The 13868-nt window shown below is 44.2% G+C and overlaps 1 protein-coding gene across 17 annotated transcripts; it reads right to left on the bottom strand.

Moving 5' to 3' along the window:
- Positions 1-1322: 1322 nt before the first annotated feature.
- LOC123144735 (ATP-dependent (S)-NAD(P)H-hydrate dehydratase) lies at positions 1323-6167 on the bottom strand. 17 transcript variants are annotated; one of them, XR_006471889.1, is made up of 5 exons: positions 5481-6146; positions 4883-4989; positions 3655-3744; positions 3326-3411; positions 1323-1993 (listed from the first exon to the last, which is right to left on the bottom strand). XR_006471889.1 is itself a non-coding variant. In XM_044563958.1 (3 exons), exons 1-3 carry the CDS (start codon positions 5674-5676, stop codon positions 1927-1929), a joined length of 360 nt encoding a protein of 119 aa, XP_044419893.1. In that variant the 5' UTR covers positions 5677-6149; the 3' UTR covers positions 1323-1926. The 17 variants fall into 17 exon arrangements, 3 of the variants coding, with proteins under 3 accessions (XP_044419893.1, XP_044419894.1, XP_044419892.1); XR_006471888.1 differs by having other exon boundaries at positions 1323-2004; positions 3655-4989; positions 5481-6154; XR_006471886.1 differs by having other exon boundaries at positions 3655-4989; positions 5481-6154.
- Between the last annotated feature and the right edge of the window lie 7701 nt (positions 6168-13868).

The following is a 13868-nucleotide window of genomic DNA, read 5'->3' as shown; positions in this document are numbered from 1 at the left end:
GCAAAAAAGAAGCGCAAAAGCAAGTGGACGAAGGCATATACGCAGCCGGGGGACAAACTCCTTTGCGGGTATTGGAGGAACATTGGACAAGACTCCAAGGTCCGTGCCGAGCAAAAGGCATCTACCTTTATGGCTTCGTGTTCATCGTGAGTACCATGAATGCAAGAAGTCCACGTCGTACCAAATGGAGAGCAAGTGCGCCAGCATGAAATGTGTGGTGGTTTTTTCGGAGGCTGACATGTATGCCGACCGCTGGCATGTCGCCGACATGAACTCTGGAAATGGCATGGCCGCTGCCATTATCTATGGTCGCGGACATTTTTAAAAATTGTGTGTGAACATGAAATGGGTCGACGTGTTGGACGCACGGCCGACCCAAATGTAAAACAGGGTGACCAACGAGCGGCCGACTGACTCAAACGGACGAAAAGCGGACAAAGCGCGCATCCGTTTGGATCGGCACGTTAGGGTTGCTCTAAGGCTGCGTTTGGTGGCAATGTTTTAGAAATCATGGTTTTAAATACTTTGATGTGTTTGGCTTCAGCAAAAACTGAAGTTTTATAAATCACAGTGTACTAGAAGCCATTATATTTTTGTTGTATGAAAAAAAAGTCACATCCATTTTTTTTCTAAACCGAACGGAGCGCGGTTGATATCGCCGTCTATATCAAGATAACTATAGCAGATGAGAAAGCCTCTTACTTTTCCTCTGACTATCTCGTAAACCAATTCTATTATATCTCCTGCTTATTAGCCGATTCTGTTTGATTTGTGTACAGTCTCTCGGGTGCTTCTTCTTCCAGTCAGCACCTACGAGTCTCCCATCTCTTCTCTCGGCCACGAGTCAATCAAGCTCACCAGCAGGGAAAAATGGTATGCGCTCATCTATGCCCTATCCATAAATATTTGTCTAGTCCGGTAACGGGCGGCATATTGATTATAGATGTCAACGTTGGATGGGACGAGGGCAGTGATTAGTTTTCAGTGATCTTCCAAGCTTCTCCGTCATGTCCTTGCATGCCTATTAACTAGATCGGTATCGCGCCTTGGCGCGAGGGTGCCGGTCCCAACATTTTTGTCAAGCAGGTAATGCTAAGTTAGGATAACAATAAAGCAAAGAAAAATATCTGATTGTAATAGTAGCGAGACATAGCATTGCTCACCTAACGCTGCACAATATCATCACAAAAAGATCACTAAAGGCAGAACCGATTTAAATGCGTCCGTAAGATCACAAAAAATAGCCACTCACATGTAGATCAGAAGTGCGCGTTGGCGCAAAGGTGCCTGGCTCAGCGCTCAACACAGTGATCCAACGCATAAAACTCCAACATAGCATTTTGTACATTCAGAGGAAATTAGAATAACTGGTCAAGCCAAATGTGTTATGTACAAATCACAAACACTAGAGATATACTGAAAGTAAGGTATATAGTTGTTGCCCAGGAAAACCGAGTTTAGAGCATACAGATTAAGAAAACGTTTGGTACATCACAAATGGTGAAGATATAGCAAAAGCAAGGTAAGCAAACATTTGTTCCAAAAGCAAGGCCCGGGACAACTGAGCCGGCTCGCGGCATGTGCCAGGCACAAATCCAACATTTGGAATTTCTCATGACATAGGAGCAAACAAAATACATAGTAGTAAAGGTTTAGTACAAAGCGTGAAGATTCGTTACAATCATTGGTGCATCTCATAGAAAATGATGGAATCAAGTGGATTAGACACAGTGAAAGGTTTGCCCCATCTCTGTGCCTCCCCCGCCACCCCTTCTGCGCCAAGGACGACCACAACAACAGTACAAATGGCCATCAACTACTCTCTTCCTTATAGCCAACCAAAAATCCTTTCAATCCAAACTTCCATTGCATTCAAGCTGTTGAAGCTTACAAATAACTACATGCATTTGAAGGTAACCTTGACCTCTAGTAAAATTGACAGAAATGTGCTCCTTCATGCAGTGCATACATCTCAAGAAACTTATTAAGCACCCTACACACAAACTGGGTGATGTCAAATGTGGCATCAAACGAAGACTCCTACTCTGTAAATATTCTTAATCGGTTGTCCATAATATAGAAAAACAAATATGAATCAGGAACCAAGCAGTTTAATCGGTTGCAAATTAGAGGACCCTTTGTATCCCTCTGAATCCTTTTTAGATGACAAACAATAAATTATGGCAATAAAAATTAGTAGCCCAAACCCATAGGCAAGAAAATAGCATCAGTCATTCCTTGAACTAAGCCATGGAAGCATCATACGTCACAGTCTACATTATAAGGAGAACTATGTATAAGAATCTGAACCGAAGTTATACCCCTTGCATCATGTAATTCTCTCGAGGTAGACTCTCTCAAAATATTATCACACAGGGTGCCCAAAAATATATATTACCACAATACATCTATCCATCCATCAATACTGAAAGTATTAATACATAACTTCCACCCAGAGTAGCATGGAATTGCACAAATAATACTACATAGCAAGGGATTCATTATTTCAATGCATGATACGTTACGAAATGCATCATCTAAACAAACAAAATAATATTTGTTTGTGCCTCTTATTATTAATGTTTTCGTGGTACCCACAATAAGGTGGAAACGTTAGCTTATTCAAGGGGGGCCTACAAACTTCGATCTCATGATGGCTAAAATGGTTTTGGATCAATGAAGCTTACAGCTGGTAAATCAGGTGAGCTGGTAAGTATGGCAAACAAATTAAAGTAGAATTATCCCAATATGTGTTTTGTTACACTATTCAACACTGACAGAGTTTTACAACTCAGTGTTTCTTGTCTTGGAATATAAAGGGATTTGAACTTCATATAATATTAAAAGCAAGTTAATCGATCTTAGAGATCTTGCGACCATGAATCCAATCCTCTACTGATTACTCTCAAATTCAAATCGAAGTGAAGAGAGCTAATTATTTGTGTGTGCCACAATCAGAGAATTGATGTGGCTATTCATAAAATCAAAATTAAGATCCATTCTCTCTACAAGTAAGTAACAAAATGAAAGGGGAACAAAGAATAATATCTTGTGTCAGATTGGGATTAATGCACTCACGAGAGACTCGAACAGTGAAGCTAAGATCTATAGAAAATATCAATGGATGGCGTGTTCTTGAGATAAAGTAGGCAAATCAACAAAACTGTCATTTCTAATTCAGGCATGGTTCAACTTTCATGACTACACGGCTTCTTTGCAGCAAGTTAATCACTAATCAGATGTATACGGGGGTAGCTCTAAAACAACATGCATATGTACTGCACACAAAGAAATCAGGGATGGTGGCGGAGAAGGGATGGCTCACCAGTGCTCCCCCAGATCCAAGCAGCACCACCTTGGAGTCTACTTGTATTTTCATGGAACAACATATAGGCATAGATAAATAAGAACCTGCCGAAAGAGAGATTCTAGGGATTAATTCACAAGAAATTAGCTTTGTGTTCATAACCATAACTTTAAAATCAAGCCATGCATCTTTAGTACGGGGGCCAAGTTAGCAGGAGCACAATCTAGAAATACACGGCACCAAAATGCTAGCTTAACATGAGAAAGAAAAATCAATACCTAAGAAGATGATTTGATCATTGATTATTTTCAAGGAAGAACACTGAAAGAAAGAATCATATATTGAACCTTAGAATAGGGTTGATCTTTCTGTTTGGAACTTAGCAGAGCTTCACATCAACTCTGTACTCCGCTATGTAGCTCTGCTAGCAGTTTACACTGTAATAAGAGATCTTTATGTTCGGAACCTAGCAGAGCTTCATATACAATGGAAGGAATTGCTCTGGATTATTTCTCATTTAATAGAAGTATATTGCACTACTGACAAGAGAAAGGAAGACATATGCATTGAAATCGATGCTAACCGAAGCGAATCACAAAGATAACTTTCACATGTATATAAAATGTAAATACAGTAGCCCTTAGTTGTAGACCTCTGTTCTAGCCAAATTAGGGAGCTCAATGAGGCATGGTGGTGCACTGCAGCTCAAGTAATTTCCCAAGTGCCAGTCGAAGGACACAACCAAGCAACACGTAGGTATATAAAATGTAAAAGTATCTAACCACTTGATGCAAGCAAGATACTTAAGGAAAATAAATAAACTCTTCTAAGGGCTACTCAAGTCAATCAACAACTACCAAGATACTTCTTAAGGTAGTAAAACAACTCGAAAGCAAGCTCCTACAGACAACTGGCACAACATAGCAATGATCGGTATCTTTCAATCCATTCATTGCCAAATGCAAGGGTAAAACATGAGTAGGAATTGATCTGCACAAAAATGCAGGAGACAAAGAAAATTAACCAGAACTACCTCCTGTGAACTAAAATGTGCCGAGGAAGTGAACTTTATGCAGGCAAAGCAATGCAAGGCATCATTGGAAAACAAAGAGGAAATAAAAGCAGGACATAGACATCACATATGATCACATCAAGCTAGAATCCACCTTTGCACATGGATGAGCTAAAATTAGACAACTATATTGAGTAAGACACACTACTTAAGGGCGAAGTAGTAACAAAATACCATTCTTATGTTACCATACATGATGTCGCTGAAACACAAGGGCAAGACAACATTCAATCATGAAACTCAATACTACATTAACAACACAAATCAAAGGAGGCAGCCTTTCGGAAGAAACAAAATAATCGATAGACGATAGGGATGGCTATAAAATGAAACGTTCCAAAACTTTGCAATGTAAACAAACAAAAGGTGCAAATAAACACTGAGTGCTACAGAAATATTCCTACTCCACATAACTGCCAGATATGATGCTTATCATCATCTAACAAAACAAATTTAGCTTTGAGAAAAAAATCTACATAGCTGAAGCAACCTTGGCTGGTTACCTGTTCCAAGGATTCGGTGACCGTAGTAGTCAAATTGTGAAGAAACGATGTGTTATATAAACTAGTGTTGTTTTATTGGTCGGCTCTAGGGAAATCTCAAAACATATCTGCAAAATCAAATACACTAATATCACAGCGCAATAATAGAAAAGCATATGTTCTATCAGCAGATATACAAAATAGACACAAGCAAAGCATATGTTCTATGACCGGGGGGTTATCTAGCCAAGAGTCACGGAGTAGACTACTCTGATCATTTGTGTGCAGCAGCTCATCATCATTGATACAAACCTAGGTGGTAAACACTGCTCTACAGGCGCCCACAATGTTTTCTCCAATAGCTTGCCTGGCCTAGGTGGTAAACTTTCCCTACCTAAATGTCGGCTCGACCCCTGTTGAAACTATTGATAGGTTAAGGAAACAATCTTCTTCAACCCCAAGACTCTCGCTATTTCTGCGACCTACAATCCAAGATCACTCGAGACTGGGGCATTCCAACGAACACAAAGTGCGCGTGAGCATCGTCAGCCGGTCCACTATGAAACACAGACGCACACAGATAGCGTGGGCAAGGAGATAAGACGGGCGGCTTACTGACCTGTCTGACCCTTGTGCCTTGCGCGATCGAGCGGAGGCGTGATTCGCTGGATCACCGACTCCGCGTCCGCCGATGTTGCATACATCGCGCGGGGACGAAGATAGCTCGAGGAGGCGTGGCCGTCATCTACGCAGGTGGGCACGAGAGAGCGGAGCAGGAAGAGCTGCATGCGGAAGGCCGGGGAGGCAGCCCACATGCGGCCGCACCGCCGCGTCCGGCGTCGTGAGCGGCGTCAAACCCGGCGCTGCCCTCACCACCCTCATCCCCCGCCGCCACGTTGGAGATGGGAAGATGAAGACCCGCAGCTTGGGGCCGTCGAGATCCTTGGGTGAGGAGACCAAGATGAGCGCGTCGAGGCCCTTGTCAGGGAGCTGGTACCTGACCGGGAAGTGCGGGCCGGTGGCGTCGGCGAGGCGCGCGAGCAGGTCCTGTAGCGCCACCCCGCGCGGCACGGACACGGTGTGGGGAAGAACGAAAAGGGAGGTCGAGGATGGGGGCCGGGACGAGCGGGAACGACGACGGCGGCGCGATGGCAGGGGGTGTGCTGGCGGCTTGGAGAGGAGATCGGGCAATGGAGAGAGGGGGGAGGGGGCGAATGGGAGGACGAAGAGGCTGCTGCCCTCACCTCATCCGCCAACGGGCCAACCAGCGACGACCACGCAACGGTCCAACACGTGAAAAGACGGTGACGCCCTTGGCGGGACACCCAAACCACAGCGGTGGGAGAAGATATTTACCTCTCTCCCTCCAGGAACCAATCAGCAGCCGACACGTAACATGCCAAGACGCGAATTACCATTTGTGCCCTCCGTGGGGCGTCGGAATTACGCGCGGTGTCACGAACAGGGCGAAACTATTCATTGCTACAGTTTCACCTCGCCGATCCGATAGACGGTGTCATCCTGAGGCAAGATCAAACGGCCGTAATCCAATCAAGCAAAAGATCCAACAACCAGGAACACCAAATCACTCAGGAGGCTGAAGTTCTCCTGTCATTCTTGTTTCTCAATTTCTAGCAAGTAGCGCACGTCTTAGATCGATTGGTCTTTCTAGAGAACATTCGTATGCACAAGGCTATGCTAGCTAGCCGATGGAGTACAAACGGCGCATGTACACGCACATAGAATTTTGGCCCGACTAGAAGTACATGCACGTATATAGAAAAATACGATGGCAACACTCCTAAGATTGTATTGCTTTAATCTAATTGATTAATGAACTATGATGTACGTCCTGGTTAAATTAATCGTGCCATTGAAGGCCTGCGATCTATTTCTTGCACTTGTCTAGTTAGCTCAGCATCTAACTATAGTCCCGTTGAGTAGGTACATCGTCTATTACTTGGCGACGCATCATATATTGTTTTGCTATAATTATAGGCCAATCTTCACCTAAAAATTAAAAAAACACTTGCAAGGCCAAAGAAGGACAGAGCAGCATGGACTAACGGCCGCTTAGCTTTCCTAATGTCAATGATGAAAAGAGCACTCGGATGTGGGGAAGTATTGTGGCCAAAATGGGTGACCAAGGAAGGATGGCAGGTTATAAAAAAACGTTTAAATGCGAGACCTCGTGGAGCTAATTTTACTGTTCAACAGCTAAAATATAGGAAGCAAAGAGTGAAGAAGGAACTGAATATCCTCATGTCTATTGTAGAAAAGAGTGGATTTGGTTATGATCCCAAGAACAAAGTTTCAATGGATATAGATGAAAAATGAGAGGAGCTATCAAGCGAACAGCGCAAGTGGAGGCACAAACCATTCCCCTACTAGGATGTTCTATATGAAATTCATAAAGGTTTGTTTCTGACAATGATTAAAAAATAAGAAGCTACTCCTATCATGTCACTTATTAGTCACCTAATTTGTTCGCATGTAAAATGGCAGAAGGTAAGCATTGCAAAAGGACAACTGATGGTACTGAAGAGAGGTACAATAATATGTCCCATCTTCCTAAACATGGAATTTATACTGATGATGCTATGAGGGCTGCTAGTATGGATTCTCCTGAGGCAACACTATGTGCTCCGGGATCAGCAATGCCATAATATGATTGGGGCGGAGATATATATGGTGATGATGTTGATTTATCATATGGTGGATATTCAGAACCTCTAGGGAATAATGACAATCATGTTTCAGCAGTAGAAGATTTAACAAGTGTGGAGTCACCTCAAAGGAAGAGGCTTCGGGTTCTAAAAAAAGGAAGAGGCTTCGGAATTCAAAAAGATCTGATGATGGAAGTGAGGAAACTATGGGTAAAAGAGACAAGGACGCTGTGTTGGCCAACTTGGTTTCTGTGAGGGAAGAAGAAATGCAGGCTTATAAAGAAATGAAGATAAAGCAAATTGACAACTAGAAGGAAACCAAGATGGCCCAAATGGAAAGGAATGACCCAAAAAATGATCCCAATGGCATGCCAAACTGTATTCAGAAACTTAAAACATTGGGACTCACACCAAGTGAACAAAACAAGATCAACCATCTGAAAGAAGATATGCTAAACCGTCAAACATTCATGGAAATGGACGACGATGTTCTTTCTGTGATTATCAAAGAAGTGGTGGCCCCGCATGTTTGAAGGATACCAAAGCAGGAGACATTTTATTTAATCATGTTACCATTCCATTTATACTTTCGTTCAGTCTCATGAATCATTGCCAATCAAGTAGTACCATGTTTCTTTCTATTCTAAATAAAGGAAGCACAATGACTCTATTGATTCTGTTTATTCAATCCTCATATACAATATTAATATTCTGTTTTATACTCATGACACATCCAACCTACCCAAAAAAATATTGCTAAAATAAATGAATTTATTTTATTCAGTACACTTCCGAATAAAAACATATATAATAAGGAGAGCAAATGGAAGTCATGTAGTATTTCTTCTAGCCCGTCTGAGGTAGTCTTGATAGTCTTTACACATGGCATTAGCTATTTCATCCCTTTTTGTGCTACCTAGTGCTCGCCGCTCATTGAGATAGTGTATAGCATTTGTATACTTCATATCTCCACTTGCAACATCAATTATTTTTGGATCAATCTCTGATTCAACTCGGTCCAACCATTGTTCGCCTCCCTCATTATTACGAATAAAATTATGAAGAGCACAACACGCTATCACAATTTCTGCTTGCGAGTCAATGGGGTATTGCGATGCACACTTCGGTACGGGGAAACACTTCTTCAGAACTCCAATTATACGCTCAACGTGATTACAAAGTTGTGCATCTCATTTCAATAGCTCTCGAGGGTTTTGCGGCCGCTGATTGCATTTAGCTTGCTCCACCAAATGGTACCTTACATTGTGACAAGGAGCAATGAAGTTGCGCGTATTCGCATAACCCGCATCCACTAAATAGAACTTTCCTTCGAGGACATAGAAGTTATTTTCAAGAGCATCTTGTAGAACTCGAGCGTCAGAAGCTGAACCTTCCCATCCGCTGCAGACATGGACAAAACGATTATCAAAATCACATGCAACCATGACATTTTGTGACAATGTTCCCTTATGGATCTTGGTCTTTCTGAGATATGCTAATTGGAATATGCGTTCCATCTATTGCTCAAATACAATCCTACAACAAAATTAGATATAATGAAAACTATGTATTTGTATTTGGCTATAACATTGAAGGGTTAAAATGTGAATAATACCTTGAAATACGGCATAAAATTTGTATTGCTCGCAACTTTGAAAGGAACGTTAATTGGAGGCAACTGTATTACACTTCGAGACGATATCATGAGGGTGTACAAAACAATATTGAAATAGCGACTTATGGTCTCACCACTATGCTGAAATTGCCCTTGGAGTGTATGATTGGTTGCATTCTTTGAAACGACATATAAAAACATGCCTACTTGTTCTTCCACCAAGACAAAATGTGTATCTCTTAGATGGCATCTCTCTTGAAGGCACTAGACCAAGTTATGAAAAATATACTGCTCCATCCGAAAATCTCATTTGCATCTCAATTCATGACCTTGAAGATTTGAAGACTTGAAGACTTGAAGAAGAACTAGCAGCGCAGCATGCGAAACCTCTGAGCTCTCAAGGGTCCATGGACAGGTGGAACACTCCTCTTAACCGGTCGATCAATGTGACCCTCAACAAGGACCCGTTGCATCCACCAGCGGGTGGTCGTGTGAACGATGCCGGATGCGGAGCCAGATGGGAGCATCATTGTTGGGGAACATTGCATGGAAAACAAAAAAATTCCTACGCTCACCAAGATCAATCTAGGAGATTTCCATCTACGAGAGGAGAGACTGGATCTACATACCCTTGTAGATCGCTAAGCAAAAGTGTTAAGAAACGCGGTTGATGTAGTCGAACTTCTTCGCGGTCCAATCACAATCCGTCCCGCGAATGTCTTCGCGATCCAATCATGATCCGTCCCGCGAACTCCCGATCCAAGTGCCTGATACGTCCATTTTGCATCATGTTTTCCTACTGTTATTTATGATGTTTTTGATGGGGATCGTTGCAGAATTTTAAAATTTTCTACGCATCACCAAGATCCATCTATGGAGTATACTAGCAACGAGGGGAAAGGAGTGCTTCTACATACCCTTGTAGATCGCGAGCGGAAGCGTTCAAGTGAACGGGGTTGATGGAGTCGTACTCGCCGTGATCCAAATCACCGATGACCGAGTGCCGAACGGACGGCACCTCCGCGTTCAACACACGTACGGAGCAGCGACGTCTACTCCTTCTTGATCCAGCAAGGGGGAAGGAGAGATTGATGGAGATCCAGCAGCACGACAGCGTGGTGGTGGAAGTAGCGGGGATCCCGCCAGGGCTTCGCCAAGCACAAGCGGGAGAGAGAGGTGTCACGGGAGGAAGAGGGAGGCGCCAGGGGCTAGGGTAAAGCAGCCCTCCCTCCCCCTTTATATAGGCCCCCCTGGGGGGGGGGCGCCGGCCCCTGGGATCCCATCTACAGGGGGGCGGCGGCCAAGGGGGGGAACTCCCCCCCCCCCAAGCCAGGTGGGGCGCCCCCACCCCCAGGGTTTCCAACCCTAGGCGCAGGGGGAGGCCCATGAGGGGCGCACCAGCCCACCAGGGGCTGGTTCCCCTCCCACTTCAGCCCATGGGGCCCTCCGGGATAGGTGGCCCCACTCGGTGGACCCTCGGGACCCTTCCGGTGGTCCCGGTACAATACCGATAACCCCCGAAACTTTCCCGGTGGCTGAAACTAGACTTCCTATATATAATTCTTCACCTCCGGACCAATCCGGAACTCCTCCTGACGTCCGGGATCTCATCCGGGACTCCGAACAACTTTCGGGTTTCCGCATACTAATATCTCTACAACCCTAGCGTCACCGAACCTTAAGTGTGTAGACCCTACGGGTTCGGGAGACATGCAGACATGACCGAGACGCCTCTCCGGTCAATAACCAACAGCGGGATCTGGATTCCCATGTTGGCTCCCACATGTTCCATGATGATCTCATCGGATGAACCACGATGTCGAGGATTCAATCAATCCCGTATACAATTCCCTTTGTCAATCGGTACGTTACTTGCCCGAGATTCGATCGTCGGTATCCCAATACCTTGTTCAATCTCGTTTCCGGCAAGTCACTTTACTCGTACCGTAATGCATGATCCCGTGGCTAACTCCTTAGTCACATTGAGCTCATTATGATGATGCATTACCGAGTGGGCCCAGAGATACCTCTCCGTCATACGGAGTGACAAATCCCAGTCTCGATCCGTGCCAACTCAACAGACACTTTCGGAGATACCCGTAGTGTACCTTTATAGTCACCCAGTTACTTGTGACGTTTGGTACACCCAAAGCACTCCTACGGTATCCGGGAGTTGCACGATCTCATGGTCTAAGGAAATGATACTTGACATTGGAAAAGCTCTAGCAAACGAACTACACGATCTTTTGTGCTATGCTTAGGATTGGGTCTTGTCCATCACATCATTCTCCTAATGATGTGATCCCGTTATCAACGACATCCCATGTCCATAGCTAGGAAACCATGACTATCTGTTGATCAACGAGCTAGTCAACTAGAGGCTTACTAGGGACACGTTGTGGTCTATGTATTCACACATGTATTACGATTTTCGGATAACACAATTATAGCATGAACAATAAACAATTATCATGAACAAGGAAATATAATAATAACCATTTATTATTGCCTCTAGGGCATATTTCCAACAGTCTCCCACTTGCACTAGAGTCAATAATCTAGTTACATTGTGATGAATCGAACACCCATAGAGTTCTGGTGTTGATCATGTTTTGCTCTAGGGAGAGGTTTAGTCAACGGATCTGCTACATTCAGGTCCGTATGTACTTTACAAATATCTATGTCTCCATTCTGAACACTTTCACGAATGGAGTTGAAGCGACGCTTGATATGGCTGGTCTTCCTGTGAAACCTGGGCTCCTTGGCAAGGGCAATAGCTCCAGTGTTGTCACAGAAGAGAGTCATCGGGCCCGATGCATTGGGAATCACCCCTAGGTCGGTAATGAACTCCTTCATCCAGATTGCTTCTTGCGCTGCCTCTGAGGCTGCCATGTACTCCGCTTCACATGTAGATCCCGCCACGACGCTTTGCTTGCAACTGCACCAGCTTACTGCCCCTCCATTCAAAATATACACGTATCCGGTTTGTGACTTCGAGTCATCCAGATCTGTGTCGAAGCTAGCGTCGACGTAACCCTTTACGACGAGCTCTTCGTCACCTCCATAAACGAGAAACATATCCTTAGTCCTCTTCAGGTACTTCAGGATATTCTTGACCGCTGTCCAGTGTTCCATGCCGGGATTACTTTGGTACCTTCCTACCAAACTTACGGCAAGGTTTACATCAGGTCTGGTACACAGCATGGCATACATAATAGACCCTATGGCCGAGGCATAGGGGATGACACTCATCTTTTCTCTATCTTCTGCCGTGGTCGGGCATTGAGCCGTGCTCAATTGCACACCTTGCAATACAGGCAAGAACCCCTTCTTGGACTGATCCATATTGAACTTCTTCAATATCTTGTCAAGGTACGTACTCTGTGAAAGACCAATGAGGCGTCTTGATCTATCTCTATAGATCTTGATGCCTAATATATAAGCAGCTTCTCCAAGGTCCTTCATTGGAAAACACTTATTCAAATAGGCCTTTATACTTTCCAAGAATTCTATATCATTTCCCATCAATAGTATGTCATCCACATATAATAAGAGAAATGCTACAGAGCTCCCACTCACTTTCTTGTAAACACAGGCTTCTCCATAAGTCTGTGTAAACCCAAACGCTTTGATCATCTCATCAAATCGAATGTTCCAACTCCGAGATGCTTGCACCAGCCCATAGATGGAGCGCTGGAGCTTGCATACCTTGTTAGCATTCTTAGGATCGACAAAACCTTCCGGCTGCATCATATATAATTCTTCCTTAAGAAAGCCGTTAAGGAATGCCGTTTTGACGTCCATTTGCCATATCTCATAATCATAGAACGCGACAATTGCTAACATGATTCGGACGGACTTCAGCTTCGCTACGGGTGAGAAAGTCTCATCGTAGTCAACCCCTTGAACTTGTCGATAACCCTTAGCGACAAGTCGAGCCTTATAGATGGTCACATTACCATCCGCGTCTGTCTTCTTCTTAAAGATCCATTTATTTTCTATGGCTCGCCGATCATCGGGCAAGTCAGTCAAAGTCCATACTTCGTTTTCATACATGGATCCTATCTCGGATTTCATGGCTTCTAGCCATTTGTCGGAATCCGGGCCCGCCATCGCTTCTTCATAGTTCGAAGGTTCACCGTTGTCCAACAACATGATTTCTAGGACAGGGTTGCCGTACCACTCTGGTGCGGAACGTGTCCTTGTGGACCTACGAAGTTCAGCAGTAACTTGATCCGAAGCTTCATGATCATCATCATTAGCTTCCTCCCCAGTCGGTGTAGGCACCACAGGAACATCTTCCCGCGCTGCGCTACTTTCTGGTTCGGAAGGGGTGACTATCACCTCATCAAGTTCCACTTTCCTCCCACTCACTTCTTTCGAGAGAAACTCTTTCTCCAGAATGGACCCGTTCTTGGCAACAAATATCTTGCCTTCGGATCTGAGGTAGAAGGTATACCCAATGGTTTCCTTAGGGTATCCTATGAAGACACATTTTTCTGACTTGGGTTCGAGCTTTTCAGGTTGAAGTTTCTTGACATAAGCATCGCATCCCCAAACTTTTAGAAACGACAGCTTAGGTTTCTTCCCAAACCATAATTCATACGGTGTCGTCTCAACGGATTTCGACGGAGCCCTATTTAAAGTGAATGCGGCAGTCTCTAAAGCATAGCCCCAAAATGAGAGCGGTAGATCGGTAAGAGACATCATAGATCGCATCATATCC

Source organism: Triticum aestivum, chromosome 6D (genome assembly GCF_018294505.1).
Source record: "Triticum aestivum cultivar Chinese Spring chromosome 6D, IWGSC CS RefSeq v2.1, whole genome shotgun sequence".
In the NCBI taxonomy this organism is placed as follows: domain Eukaryota; kingdom Viridiplantae; phylum Streptophyta; class Magnoliopsida; order Poales; family Poaceae; genus Triticum; species Triticum aestivum.
The sequence above is the reverse complement of the archived record's forward strand: the minus strand, read 5'-3'. Positions and strand labels throughout refer to the sequence as shown.